This window comes from Chelonia mydas, chromosome 2 (assembly GCF_015237465.2).
Source record: "Chelonia mydas isolate rCheMyd1 chromosome 2, rCheMyd1.pri.v2, whole genome shotgun sequence".
NCBI lineage: Eukaryota > Metazoa > Chordata > Testudines > Cheloniidae > Chelonia > Chelonia mydas.
The window spans coordinates 116171313-116184998 of NC_057850.1; the positions used below are offsets into that span (position 1 = coordinate 116171313).

The 13686-nt window shown below is 41.0% G+C and overlaps 1 protein-coding gene and 1 non-coding gene across 2 annotated transcripts in view; one reads left to right on the forward strand and one right to left on the reverse strand.

Moving 5' to 3' along the window:
• The window catches only part of PXDC1 (PX domain containing 1), a 31961-nt gene that overhangs the window by 15248 nt on the left and 3027 nt on the right, over positions 1-13686 (forward strand). Inside the window, exons 2-4 of the mRNA XM_007058833.4 lie at positions 929-1020; positions 3357-3474; positions 7885-7996. Of these exons, the coding sequence (XP_007058895.1) occupies positions 929-1020; positions 3357-3474; positions 7885-7996 (322 nt within the window). The remainder of the gene's footprint in view (positions 1-928; positions 1021-3356; positions 3475-7884; positions 7997-13686) is intronic.
• Positions 6854-6926, reverse strand: TRNAR-ACG. Its single transcript has one exon. It is a non-coding gene; the product is annotated as a tRNA-Arg (tRNA).

A 13686-nucleotide genomic window follows, 5' to 3' on the forward strand; every position in this document is an offset into this window, starting at 1 on the left:
AGTTTTGTATGTTTGACAGTCTTGTATGGGTCTTTCACACAGCAACAAGGAGATTAAAACTTTTTTTTAGAACATGAAAATATAAGTGTAAAACCACAAAAATTGTCAGAGTGCTCACGGGCAGGGTTCTACCTCAAACTATTTTACATATTTTTGTTGTCTGCTTTTAAAAGATTGACTTAGGTTTCAGTTTGCTGGATTTTTTTCTGCAGCAGCCTTTAGGACTTCCTCATTTCCCAACGATGAGGTCTGTTAGGTTGTGAAAAAAATCTCTCAAGTATTATGATGGAAGCCTCTTATTCTGAGACATTTAAAACTAGAGACAAAGCACTCTAAATATATTGCACTGACTGGATATTAACATGGTGTAGAGGACCTAACATGTCTTTTTCCATCTTGATCGTTTCTATGGCTGTGTGATAACATTCGTGGTGGATGATTATCATGACAGTTGTAGCAAAATACCCTTGTCCTGTAGTCTAGCTGTTTACGAATAGGGTTTTGAAAAATCTTCCTTTGACTATTGCTCCTGTACCATATTATGTTCAAGAAATATGAGACTGCTCTCAAAGAGCTTTGTTTAGCTTGTGTTTGATTCTTTCCTCTTCTCCTGTGTGAGTATTTTCTTTTCCACTCTTTGTTGACAAATGAGGATGGATCATGGCTTCAGAAAGAGGATTCTGGGTTTTTTGATTTAATATCCCTCTCTGTGCTCCAACACAGCAACATTCTGACATGAAGTTAGGGGAGCTACTTCTGGACAATGGGTCATCATCTCCTGAGGTAAAAGATGTGTGTCAATTAGGCATGCTGTTTGATGTCTTTCCACATATTCATGAGTAACCTAGATCTGTCTGCCACATATAGACATCCATATGCATGTTTTGTATTTTCATTCTCGCTTACAATGTGTTTACCTTGTTTCTAGGACTAATCACAATAAAAGAGGCCCGTGATATAGAAGCCAGGCTCAATGAAGTGGAGAAGCTTCTGAAGATTATTATAAATATGCCTTGGAAAGTAAGTATGCTAAGTACCACCTTACTGAACTTCAGACCTGGTGGATAGTAATTTGCCCTCTTCATTTAGATGGGAAGGCATGGGGCTGTTTGAGCTTTTGCAGAGGCAGAAGGGGCTGTTCAAGATCCTGCATGATATAATCCCTCCCTCCCTGTATCTCAACCCTCATAGTCTCCTACCCCTTGTTTCTACCCCTCCTGCCTTTGCTCCTAAGCAGCCCAACTGGTATCCTTCTTTTCCCCAGAAGACCCTGCTTTTCCTAGTGCACCAAACTATCACCCTCTCTCCAGTCAGGTACATCCCTCATTTCAACACAAGTTCTTCTCTGGAGCCTGTCAGAGTTAATCCATCTAAGTCAGTGGTTCTGAACCTGTTTACCATTGTGGGCCACATATGCAGCTCTCTATGTGTTATGAGGGCCGCATCCACGCAATATATATACACACTACCTGTATGGTCCTAAGGCTGTCACATGGGCTGCAGCTGTGTGCTGTTTGGACCACAAGCGGCCGGCAGGTTGAGAACCAGTGATCTAAGTAATGTTCTGTTACATAACATTTATTCCAAAGTGACCTGAGCATTGCCATGACTATCATCTCCTTGTCTTTCAGGGTAATATATCTGACCTGCATTGTGTGTTGAATTGAGTGCCCAATCTTGTAATTAGATCCACATGAGCAGACCCCCACTGATTTCAGTGGGGCTCTGTATGGCACAAGGGTCTACCTCTGTGTTTTCTGGTTGCAGGATTGGGGCTGTAGATTGTAAGCTCAGTCAAGCAGGGACTGTGTATTTCCCTGTTTTTATTGCACGAGGCACGCTGAAGGTGCTCAATGAATAATAATAATAGTAATAATGGGTATTATTTGTAGTCTTGCCACTTCTACCCCAGGCTTCTGAATGCCTTCCTTTTAATGTTGTCTGGACCCTAGATTCAGTCCCCTTCTTAAATTGGACAAGTCACTTAACCTCTCTGGCCCTTGGGTTGCCCATCTGTACAAAAGGTATTATAATATTTATCTCCATGACAAGGCTATGTTGAGGCTTGATTAATGTATGCAAAACACTTAAAGATCCTTGGGACGATCTTGTGAAAGAGCAATTGCTCTTGAAGTTCAACCACACATGCAGGAGTTGGGAGATATGAGTTGCATTCTTGGTCGTGGCACTGGCTTTGCTGTATAAATGGGGAAGTCACTGAACATGTGTGCCTCAGTTTCCCCATCAATAAAATGGGGATGATGATACTTTGCTGGGGTACCGAGCGATTTTATTCATTTTAAGTGCTTTGAGTTCTTCAAATGGAATGTAGCATGGAAATACAACGTATTTTTATTTTATATTTTCAGCCAAGGTCCTATGATATGACGGTGTAACCAATAGACTAGTGGGTCTCAAACTTTTTTACTGGTGACCCCTTTCACACAGCAAGCCTCTGAGTGCGACCCCCCCAATAAATTAAACGCACTTTTAAATATATTTACCACCATTATAAATGCTGGAGGCAAGCGGGGTTCGGGGTGGAGGTTGACAGCTTGCGGCCCCCCAGGTAATAACCTTGCGACCCCCTGAGGGGTCCCGACCCCCAGTTTGAGAACCCCTGCAATAGACCATGTGCCAGGCATGATCATTCTGCCTGACAGTCATATTGCTGTATTTCAGTGTCTCAGATACTTACAAAGTGTGTAGTCATGTCTGCTGTGTCAGTGTCTTTACCAAGGAAACTAACTCATGAGCAAACAAAGTGCTCACTGGGGAAGAAAACTACTTGAGTAATTGGCGACCATGGTGACTGATAACCAATGTGAGTGGGTGGTCATTTTGAAATCTGCAGATCATGGACCTGGTTGGCTACTTGTTCTTGTGTGGCGCGAGATATACTCCACAGAAGTCAGTGGATTTACACTAGTGAAAAGGAGTGTAAGCAAGAGGAGTTGCAGACTTCATGAGTTTTTTGGCATGTCCAGATGAGTTCAGTGTAAGAGGGTTCCCCCCCACCCTCCCCCACTAGACAAATAAGTTTGTTATAAGGAATATTGACTTTTTTTATGCAAAGTGCCTAGAAAATCACTGATGGACAAGTAACAAAAAACAAAAAAACCCCACCCATGAAGTAATCATAATTTATTAGACAAACCCTGAGAGCACTGGGCATCTGGAATGCCTAATGTAGTCAGTGGGAGTTGTGTGTTGTCAACAGGAATTGCATGTATTCAGCATTTCTCAAGATTTGGCCCAGTAACAGGTGGGAGGTAGGGGATAACAGGATAAACAAACCAAGCCGTAAGTCTGGGAATTAAACTTTGAAAATATATATTTCTTTGGTTCTTTTTCAGTATTCTAGATCTGAAGTTGTCCTTACCTTCTTTGAAAGATCTCCGTTAGATCAAGTGTTAAAAAATGACAATGTCCATAAAATTCAACCAAGCTTTCAGAGTCCGGTTAAAATATCAGGTAAGAATTATTAGCTCGCTAGAATGCATACAAGAATTATTAAATGAAAATATTTGTCTGTTCTTTCACTCCCCTCCCTCCTCAACATTTCAAAAGAAACCCTTCATCCCTCACTTTCCCCATGCTCTTGCCTTCCAATGTATAGAATATCATAAGGGCAAACACGCTATGGGCATTATACGATCTTCAGATTCTTCTTTGTGCTGCTTGGAGTCCATTAGCCATTCCTTGAGAAGGCCGTGTCCTTGTGCTGTCCATACTGTTGCACTGCAATGGAAGAATTGAAAGGACATGAACTAAATAAAGTATATTTTTATAACATGCAAAATGGTCACATTTTATACTAAGGGTTTATTTATAAATATTTTAAGAAGGATTAATACATGATGAATAGATGTGAAAGACAGGAGTAATAATCTTACAGATAGTTGTAACTACATCAGTACAGTAGAAGATTTTGTATATGATTATATGCCATGGTTAGGAGTAATCATTTGTTAGAGTTTATTAACCCTTTATAAATGATTTATAAATGTACCCTTAATATAAAGCATGCCTGAGAAATTTAACAACAAACCCATCTGTATAAACGATGGTGAAGAGCATCAAAGAAATTAAATGAAACACAAGAGCAGACGTAAGTGCGGAACAGTGATTCCATGCCCTATTTGGCTTCCATGTACAAATTCAATCTCCTTCTCAGTGGAGGATTTGTGTGTCTGTCTCTTCAGGTATCTACTTATATGCTTGGGGAGAGGGGAAAGGCGTGAATACATTTACTGTACGTAATCCTCCTTGACCAGAATGTGAGTCAGGTAGAGGTGGGTATCTTCATTAATCTAAACAAAAAAAAGTGGGTTTTTCCTATATTGATACATGACATGTGCAGATGTATCCCAAGAGGGAATAAATGCAAACACAGAAAATCAGTCATTTATTCTTTATATAATCTTGCAAAATTTAGCGTGTTCAGGATATTTTTTTAGTCATTTTACTGATGTACAGAACAAACTGTGATAAAGACCTCTAGGCCAGTTCTAATGGCAAAAGTATGAATTTATAGACAGGTTATGTATAAGTTAATTAGAAATTACATCTACCATTTCTGTGCACAGTTTTTGCATTGGTCATCCACTTAAATGCATGATGTGTTGACTATATGCCATTTATTTTGTTTCTATATACCTGAAAATGTTCTCTGAAAATACACTAAAGAGCATATTCAATGGGACTACTTGCAGAGTAAGTTGCTACTCGGTGTCAATAAGGGTGGCAGAATCTAGCTTTAAGAATATATAATGTGAAACAAAGTGCTCTTAAACAATATACTTTAAAAGAAAGTCTAGGAAAAATTGCAGTTTAAAATACTGGAAATTGACATACTGGGCCTGATTCCCTTGACACTTATACTGGGATAAATCAAGAATAACTCCATTGGAGCTGAACTGGTTAAACACTGGAGAATCAACTTTTTTGTTTTTGTAGAGTTTAAGGCTTGTTTTGTTCTCTGAAGAAAAATGTAGTGAAAGGCAACTACTTAACAACTTGGTCTGTGTGCATCTCTGCACATGTGACATGATGGGTCTAGAAGCAGATGGAATGTGGTCATTAAGCAACAGTCTGGGCACCATTCTGTTGCAGCTCTAAGAGTGCAATAAGACGGCAGCTACTAGTTCTGCTGCTGCTCCTTCTTACACTGGTGTAAATCAAGCATAACTTTGTGGAAGTCACTGAAGTTACACCAAAGTGGTGTGACAAGAAAATGCGGGTCACTGATATTTTTAATGGTTGGTAAAGAATTGTGTGGAGACCACCACCTTAATTCTCATGTATGAATGCTCAAATACAAAGAGTGAAACCTGGACGAGCAGTGAGTAGATTCTGCGTAGAGGAGCTATGGAAACAATGGGACCTGAACAAGAATACGTTTTTAAATCCCAAATTAACTCCTACAGTTTATAGTCACACCTGACTTGATTTGTTTTTTCCTCTCTGTCTGGGTATACAAAAGCACTCTGTGGTAGTCAGTCTTATGTACTGACTGGCTGTATAAAGAATTTCAAAACAAAGCCCAGAATCCGCTGTTTAGTTGATACAACCCTAGTCTGAATTTTGCACAGTGAAATGACTGCATTGTTTAGTTGATGGTTCCAGCAGATGGCACTAAAGGTTAACTTCTAAAATGCTTCATACTGCAGGGGTAATGCTGTAATATTCTTAGGTCATGTCAAGGACACTCGGAAAAAACTGTGACATGCTGGGCTTGCTTTACGTTGGATATAATACAACTCTCTAGGTGACTTGTAACCTCTGACTACGCTGCAAAAATATTTTGTAGTCACTAAAAGAAAACCAACTGTGTCCAGCACAGTCCACTCCGGATTAAAATATTTGAACCAAACAAAACTCACCAGATGAAAGCAGAATCTGATCCTTGAGTTTGCATCTCAGTCTACTGAACAGTGTTTGACAGGGAGTCACGGCTGAAGTGGGATTCTGGAGGGATTCAGTGTAAAACCACTCACAGATACATCCTGTTCAACTTGGGTGCAATACAAAATGGACCAGAAGTCAGAGAATAATTTTTCCACATAAACATAGAGGCACATGAGTGTTAGTCTGAATGCAAAAATGTACCTTCATTGTAAAAAATTTAAACCTCAGGTCTTTTCACATCTAAGGTTGGTCGGTATCACAGGGTGGCAAACACTTTGGGTTCAAGATGCAAACCTTTTGTGTCCAGACCCACCCCACCACCCTTTCAACAGCGGGATAGTTCTCTTGTTGTTCCTGCAGATAATGCTCAAAACTAACAAACAGGGCCTGGTTCTCCTCTTAATTTGGTGTATATCAGGAAAAAAATCTATTGAGGTCAGTGGCAGTGTGAAATGAGTGCAAGTGAGAGGAGACTCCAAGGATGTGCCAGCCCCAGTGTACTTTTGCTGCTCCCAGTGAATGAAAGGTGTTCTAATGAACATGGGGCTAAAATCTCTGATGTAAATGGGTAAGAAACCATTAAAGGCAATGCTGCTGTATCCATGTATACCCGTTGCAAATTTGCCCCCGAATTGTAACTTGGTTTCATGCAGAATTTATAAAGTAAATGCAGGTATGTTTCTTCACTCCCTGCCTGAGAGCTTTAACTTTGAAGTTTAGTTAACTTATTGTTAGATGTAGGAGTGTAAATTAATGATCATAGAATATCAGGGTTGGAAGAGACCTCGGGAGGTCATCTAGTCCAGCCCCCTGTTCAAAGCAGGACCAATCCCCAATTTTTGCCCCAGATCCCTAAATGGCCCCCTCAAGGATTGAACTCACAACCCTGGGTTTAGCAGGCCAATGCTCAAACCACTGAGCTGTCCCTCCCCCCAAAGAACACTGAGCCAGGCAGGAGTCGAACCTACAATCTTCTGATCCGTAGTCAGACGCGTTATCCATTGCGCCACTGGCCCTGAATCAAACGTCTCTCCCTTTTATCATGTTCTTTCTTCCCTCTTGGCTTAGCCCCCACCCTTCCACTCATTTGAGTTGCGAGTGTTGGGCCTAATCTTGATTGAAGTCAATGGCATTCAGGCCCAAAAAGTGTAAGCTTGCTGCAGTGAGCTTGCTAAGTATTTATGATATCATAACTTTGTGTATTCACTGAGAGCCGAATCTAGTGCCCCATAAAGTCAGTAGGTGTCTGTCCACTGATTTCAATGGGGATTATGTTAGACCCTCCTACCTATAAAAAATGACTGTAGAATTCAGCCATTCTGAGCTGGTAGCATTTGCAGAGACGTAATGACTACACAAGGCTCAAGGCAATAGAGAATTGGGCCCAAGGAAAATTGCTGTTGGAAAACCTATTGTCTAACTTACTTTCAAGGTTGCTGTTGATTTAGAGTTGTAATTATTTCTTTTCTTCATCTTTTTGTTTAATTATGATAACTTGCTGTCTGGGAAGAATACAATCAAGAGTACTGTTGGACTATAACCTTATGGAGCAGATGCCACTCCATTGAAGTCAGTGGGAATTTTGCCACAGGCTTTAATGGGAGCAGAATTTGGCCTTCTCCCAGATGGGAAGATTTGCTAAATATTCTCACATTAGGGTTCTGAACTGCAAATATTCAAGCACATGAGTTCAGTAGGACTGATCACAAGTAAAATTGCTCAGATGTTGCTCAAGTGGCTATGAAGTCAGCAAATGAGCCCAGCTCATCATTAAGCTACAAAATAATAAAAAGACTTTTTCTTTTAAATTAGCTTGCACAGATATTCACTGACACTTCAGTGTGTCCTGTTTGCAGTAATGTCAGCTTTGTGCGATGCACATCCACCCTATCCCTGCCTTGTCGCCGTCCCCCCCTTTTCTGGATCCATCTCAGACTTTCAGCATTTTACCTCTTTCTTCCCTTCTCCCCACAGAAATCATGCGTTCTAATGGATTTTGTTTAGCAAACACTGAAACAATAGTTATTGACCACAGTATACCAAACGGAAAAGACAAACACCTGGATGTAGATTCAGCAGAGCACTTGTAAGTATACATTGTTCCTGAGTATTGGGGTCTTTAAATTAATTGTAACCTTCTCCTAACAACATTTTAATGCCCAGACAAACCCAGTGCTGTGCGAAGACCTGTGTTGGTAAAATTGCCTGTCTAGCTGATTAAAGGTTGGTTAGTTTGGCTGGGCTGTAAGGGTCTGTCTATGCTGCAGCTGGGAGTGAGCCTCCCAGCCTGGGTAGACAGACTTGTGCTAGCAGGGCGTAACCTACTATGCTAAAAATAGCTGTGTGGACGTTGCAGTGCCGGCAGAGGCTCGGGCTCCCCACTCGAGCTCGGACTCAGGGAGCAAGGTAGGCCTGAGCTTGGGTGGCTAGCTTGAGCCTATGCCATGCTGCAACATCTACACAACTATATTTGGCATGCTCGCATGAGCTCCACTGGCACAAGTCTGTCCACCTGGGCTGGGAGGCTCGCTCATAGCTGCAGTGCAGACGTACCCTAAGTGCCCATTGCAGCAGTCATAAAAATCAATAGACTCCCAATGGAGTGTCATAAGAACATAAGAACGGCCATACTGGGTCAGCCCAAAGGTCCATCAAGCCCAGTATCCTGTCCTTTGACAGTGGCCAATGGCAGGTGCCCCAAAGGGAATGAACAGACAGGTTATCATCAAGTGATCCATGCCCTGTCACCCAATCCCAGCTTCTGGCAAACAGAGACTAGGGACACCATTCCTGCCCATCCTGGCTAATAGCCATTGATGGACCTATCTTCCATGAATCTATCTAGCTCCCTTTTGAATCCCGTTATAGTATTTGCCTTCACAACACCCTTTGGCAAGGAGTTCCAGAGGTTGACAGTGCATTGCGTGAAAAAATACTTTCTTGTGTTTGTTTTAAACCTGCTACCTATTAAATTTCATTTGGTGACCCCTTGTTCTTGCATTATGAGGAGGAGTAAATAACAACTTCCTTGTTTACTTTCTCTATACCACTCATGATTTTATAGACCTCTATTATATCCCCCCTTAGTCGCCTCTTTTCCAAGCTGAAAAGTCCGAGTCTTATTAATCTCTCCTCATACGGAAGCCGTTCTATACCCCTAATCATTTTTGTTGCTCTTTTCTGAACCTTTTCCAATTCCAGTATATCTTTTTTGAGATGGGGCGACCATATCTGCACGCAGTATTCAAGGTGTGGGCGTACCATGGATTTATAGAGAGGCAATCTGATATTTTCTGTTTTATTATCTGTCCCTTTCTTGATGATTCCCAACATTCTGTTCACTTTTTTGACTGCCGCTGCACATTGAGTGGATGATTTCAGAGAACTATCCACAATGACTCCAAGCTCTCTTTCTTGAGTGGTAACAGCTAATTTAGACCCTATCATTGTATATGTATAGTTAGGATTATGTTTTCCAATGTGCATTACTTTGCATTTATCAACATTAAATTTCATCTGCCATTTTGTTGCCCAGTCATCCGGTTTTGTGACCTAAAGGAGACTGGCCCTCTTCTGATGGAAAAACTGTGGATGCAACATGGGGCCTCAAGGGTGATAGGTACCAAGGGTCAGATGTGTGCGACAGAGTGCTGAGAACCAGTAGCTGACCCAGCACTCTGATCACTGAGCTTTAATTAGTTCCCCCAGAAGAGGCCTGCTGGAGAAGTGGAGTATTTAATTATCTAATCAAACTGGAGGATGGGAGGACTGATGGGCTAAGGGGCTAATTATCCTATTAGCTAAGAGGGTAGTTAAAAAGCATGGAAAGGAAGTGCAAGGGAGGACGCTAGCAGAGTTCAGAGGAAGCAAGAGGTCGGGGTGGTGAAAGTGCTCCCTAGAGAAAGGGCTGAGGATTAGAGGAAACTGCAGAGAGAGTTGCTGCACAGGATTGTGATGGTGGTTTGGTGGAGGTAATATCAATAAAACTCATGGAGGTGCTAGCAGACAGAAAGCATCCCAAGCTGTTTGTGTGGGATCTCAAAACAAGAGCGGACACTGGCCTGTTACACTTTGTCTTTGGTGAGAGCTGGATTGAAACCAGTGTGTGGAAAAGTGAAGGATCCACAGAGAGGCGAAATCCTCCTAGGAGGCAAGCAATTTATTACTCAGTGACTAAAATATACCTTCTTATTTGTTATTGCTCCCCCTTTGGATCTGCATTGTAGGCACTTTGGGGATAAAGCTTTCAAATAGAGTTTGAGTCGATGACTATGTTGACAGATTAATTTTTATGGAAATGCACTCCTGTAAAGTTCTGTCATGCCAACTGATTGATGTTTCACTTTAATAGCTTCAACTAGATGGAGGTAACAGTGTATTCAAGAATTTTAAATATTTGCAATGAAAAACATTGAGTTACCCATTAGTCAAGCCAGTAAAAACCAAGGAAAACAAGGGAGGAAAAACGTCATGGATAAAATGGGCAGAAGCTTGGTTTCCAAACTTAAGGTCTTTTCTAAACTTCATTTAGAATGTGATCTGTATCAGTTTGCTAAAGGGTTTAAAGGATGTTGAGGGCCCCTGTTGTAATCAATGGGAATTTTGCCATTGACTTTAATGTGGCCAGGATCTTGCTCCTTGTTTCAAACTTTGATCCTTGATAACATAGTTTGAACTGTAGCACATATAGGGCCATAATCCAATGGCTGGAAGTAGGCATAAAAAGATCCAGTGTCTGGAAGCTGAAGTCATCAAAGCTGAAACTGGAAAGCAGACATACATTTTTAATAGTGAGGGTAATTAACCATTGGAACAGGTTACCAAGGGACATGATAGATTTTTCCATCACTTAGATTCTTTTAGAAAGACATCCAGTCTTGATTTAAAAATATGATCTAGCCCAGCCAAAAGTTGTTAGGCTACAATAGGGGATCAGATGGTGTAATGCAGTGGCCTGTGGTATGCGTGAGGTCTGACTGGATGATCATAACAGGCCCTTCTGGCCTTAAAATCTGTGAAATATATAACAGATGCAGGGTTTTCAGACAAACTGTGGTGAAAGAAATAAGCCAATGAAACAGGATGTCTCTACCCATTCATATTCTAAATTCAGAGGTAGCTTGTTTTCTCTTGCAGGGAACGGTTCAGAAGTTAATAACTGAAAATCTATACGTGTGCTGTTCTTAGACTGAATTGAGGTCCTTCCTGCAGTTGTATTTTATAGCAGGGATAGGACTGGAATCACTTGTGTAAGATGTGGTTTTATCAAAGGCAGAGTTAGTGAAGATTTCCTATATTGCAGCTGTAAATGTAGGTTGATAATCTTGAGTGAAAGTATACATTTTTTTGGAGTGTTATGGAATCCATTTGCAGTCTGTGTACAGTTGAATTGACTGGATTGGTGCTTTCTGTCTGAAATAAGAGCTAATTCCTGTTTGGCTGACTAGTCTCACCTGAAATGAAAACTTGTAGATCCACATTTTTCTTCAGCAACTCTAAGATATTGTAAGCTAAATAGGGCTTGGCTAGCTTTGAACTTGGATAGAAAATTTGCACAGAATACCTACATGCTTCAGAAAGTGGTACTGGAGATTCAGTAGATGGCACTCTTTCCTATAAGTCTTTATTGAACCAGTGTCCAACATTCAGAGGCATTAGATCGTGAGTGGGGCTGTGTTTTGTAAGATCCGTAAAATGGAAATCCTGATCATGCTTCATTAAAGATGTTGTAGCACTTTTGTAAGCAGGAGAGTTGGTGCTGGTGTTCTGGCCAAATGCCATTTTGAGTAACTGTATTCTGCCCCTTTAATTTCCCCTGTAATTTTAGAGCCTGTTTTGTGCCCTATGTGACCTTGGATGGCCTGGAAAGGATTCAGATTTAGAATTTCACTTGGCTGTATTCTTCACATCCTGCCCTGAAATGTGTTGTACTGTTGCAGTATGCTGTGTTCCATCCCAGAGGTGGCAGAAATGATCCCCTTGTGTATAGTTTGTAATCTTTTGAGAGAGAAAGTGCTAAATAGACATCTTCTACTCATCATAATTTAGTCGCTGGTTTTGCTTTAGTCACTGGTTTGCTGTACATGAGCCTTATCTTACAAGGGTTATTTGGACCCTTTCTGCCAGCAGCAGGTGGTGAAAACTGTGGAGTTGGCCATGCTGCTTTCTAGTAAAAATCCACTGTAATAGAAGATGTGCATTTTTAAGGACAACCCTACTGTAGTGTTATAAGCATGTAGAGCTCTGGATAGGAGATTTTTATGTAAGTGAATGCAAATAAGTTAAATAGAGAGCTATGCTGAAATACTAATGTTGGGAATAGAACATTGCCAGAAATGTGAAATCCTACCATTTACTATCAGGAAAAGAAAATGCTACCACTGACCTTTAAGATCTACCCAGAGAGAGCAGGGGCACTATACAGATACTGATCTTATGCGGGCTGATACATGGGACCAGGCTCTCTTCTCCCACCAGTTTTACACTAGTGTTACTTCATTGACTTCTGTGGAGTTATTCTTGGTTTACAATCATGTAGATTATGAGAGGAGAATCAGCTAATACTTTCTTCACCAGCAGCACACTGTCCCTGATTCTCCGCTCACTTACCCATGATTTACACTGGTGCAATCATATTATAAGGAGAGAAATTACCCGTTTTGCGTCAGTGTGTACAATGAGAGGAGAATTAGGCCCTTTGTGAGGACATATCTTTTGAGGAACTAGGGAATAATTAGTGAGGACAGAGGAAGGAGTCCGCATGTAATTAATAGTCTGAAGAACTATTGTTTCAGAAACTCTCACTTGGGAAAACGACTTGTTTGTAACATCTCAGAAGCATGTTAAATATCCTACTGCAGTGCTGTCTGATGCAGTCTCCTTAACTGAGTTCAGCTTCACATGAAGATTTTAAAATATTGCAGAGTCTAGGGTATATGTCCCACTTTAAACAGAAGTGTCATCTGTTCTTCAGTAGAGATACTGATGGGGGAAAGATAGAATCTTAACAGACCTGTCTCCTGCTTTTCTAGTTTTTTCACCCTGAACATTAAGACCATGGAAAGTAGATAGAAGCCTGGTATCAGAATGCTATGGCGTGTTTAAAATATTCCTGCCAATGACTTGTGAGGCTTCTGAAACCAAAAGAAAGAGTTTGATGGAGAAATTGCATGTGGGGTTGGAAGCTTTTGACTGCCATTACTTTGCCCCAGCTCTTTTTGGTTCATCTCTGGAATAGCGTGCCCTAATGGCAATCTGTGGTAGAGTTGCTGGGATGACTGTAGTTATGTTACTCAGCTGCAGCAGTCTAATCAGTTCAGATGAATGTGATGACCCAGCTTTACACTGAACTATTTAAGGCTCCGTCTGTTTGGTCTCTCTTCAGAGAATTCGATGATGTCTAACAAGATGTCGGAAAATATGAATATTGGCTCCATGCCAAGCGAGGCAGGTCCCATAATGCAGCAGCATGAAGATGGTGCAGAAAATGTCAAAGGAAGAGAAACTGAGAATAGGATCATCTTTTATTCTGGTCCAGCTAAACTAGGTTTACTAAAACCGTGTGTGAGTAGGGGATGGCAGTCAGGCTGTAGGCATTAGAGAGGGATACACTGACTCATCAAGAAATTGCAGTCATTCTGTCATAGTTTAGTTCCTTATTCTGACTTGTTGCAAAAGTCAAATGCAAAGCATTGTATATAAAAGGAAAGGATTATATCTCCATTTTTAGACCAAAACAAAAGCAGATTCCATTCAGACTCTGTCCTCTGTGTTCTC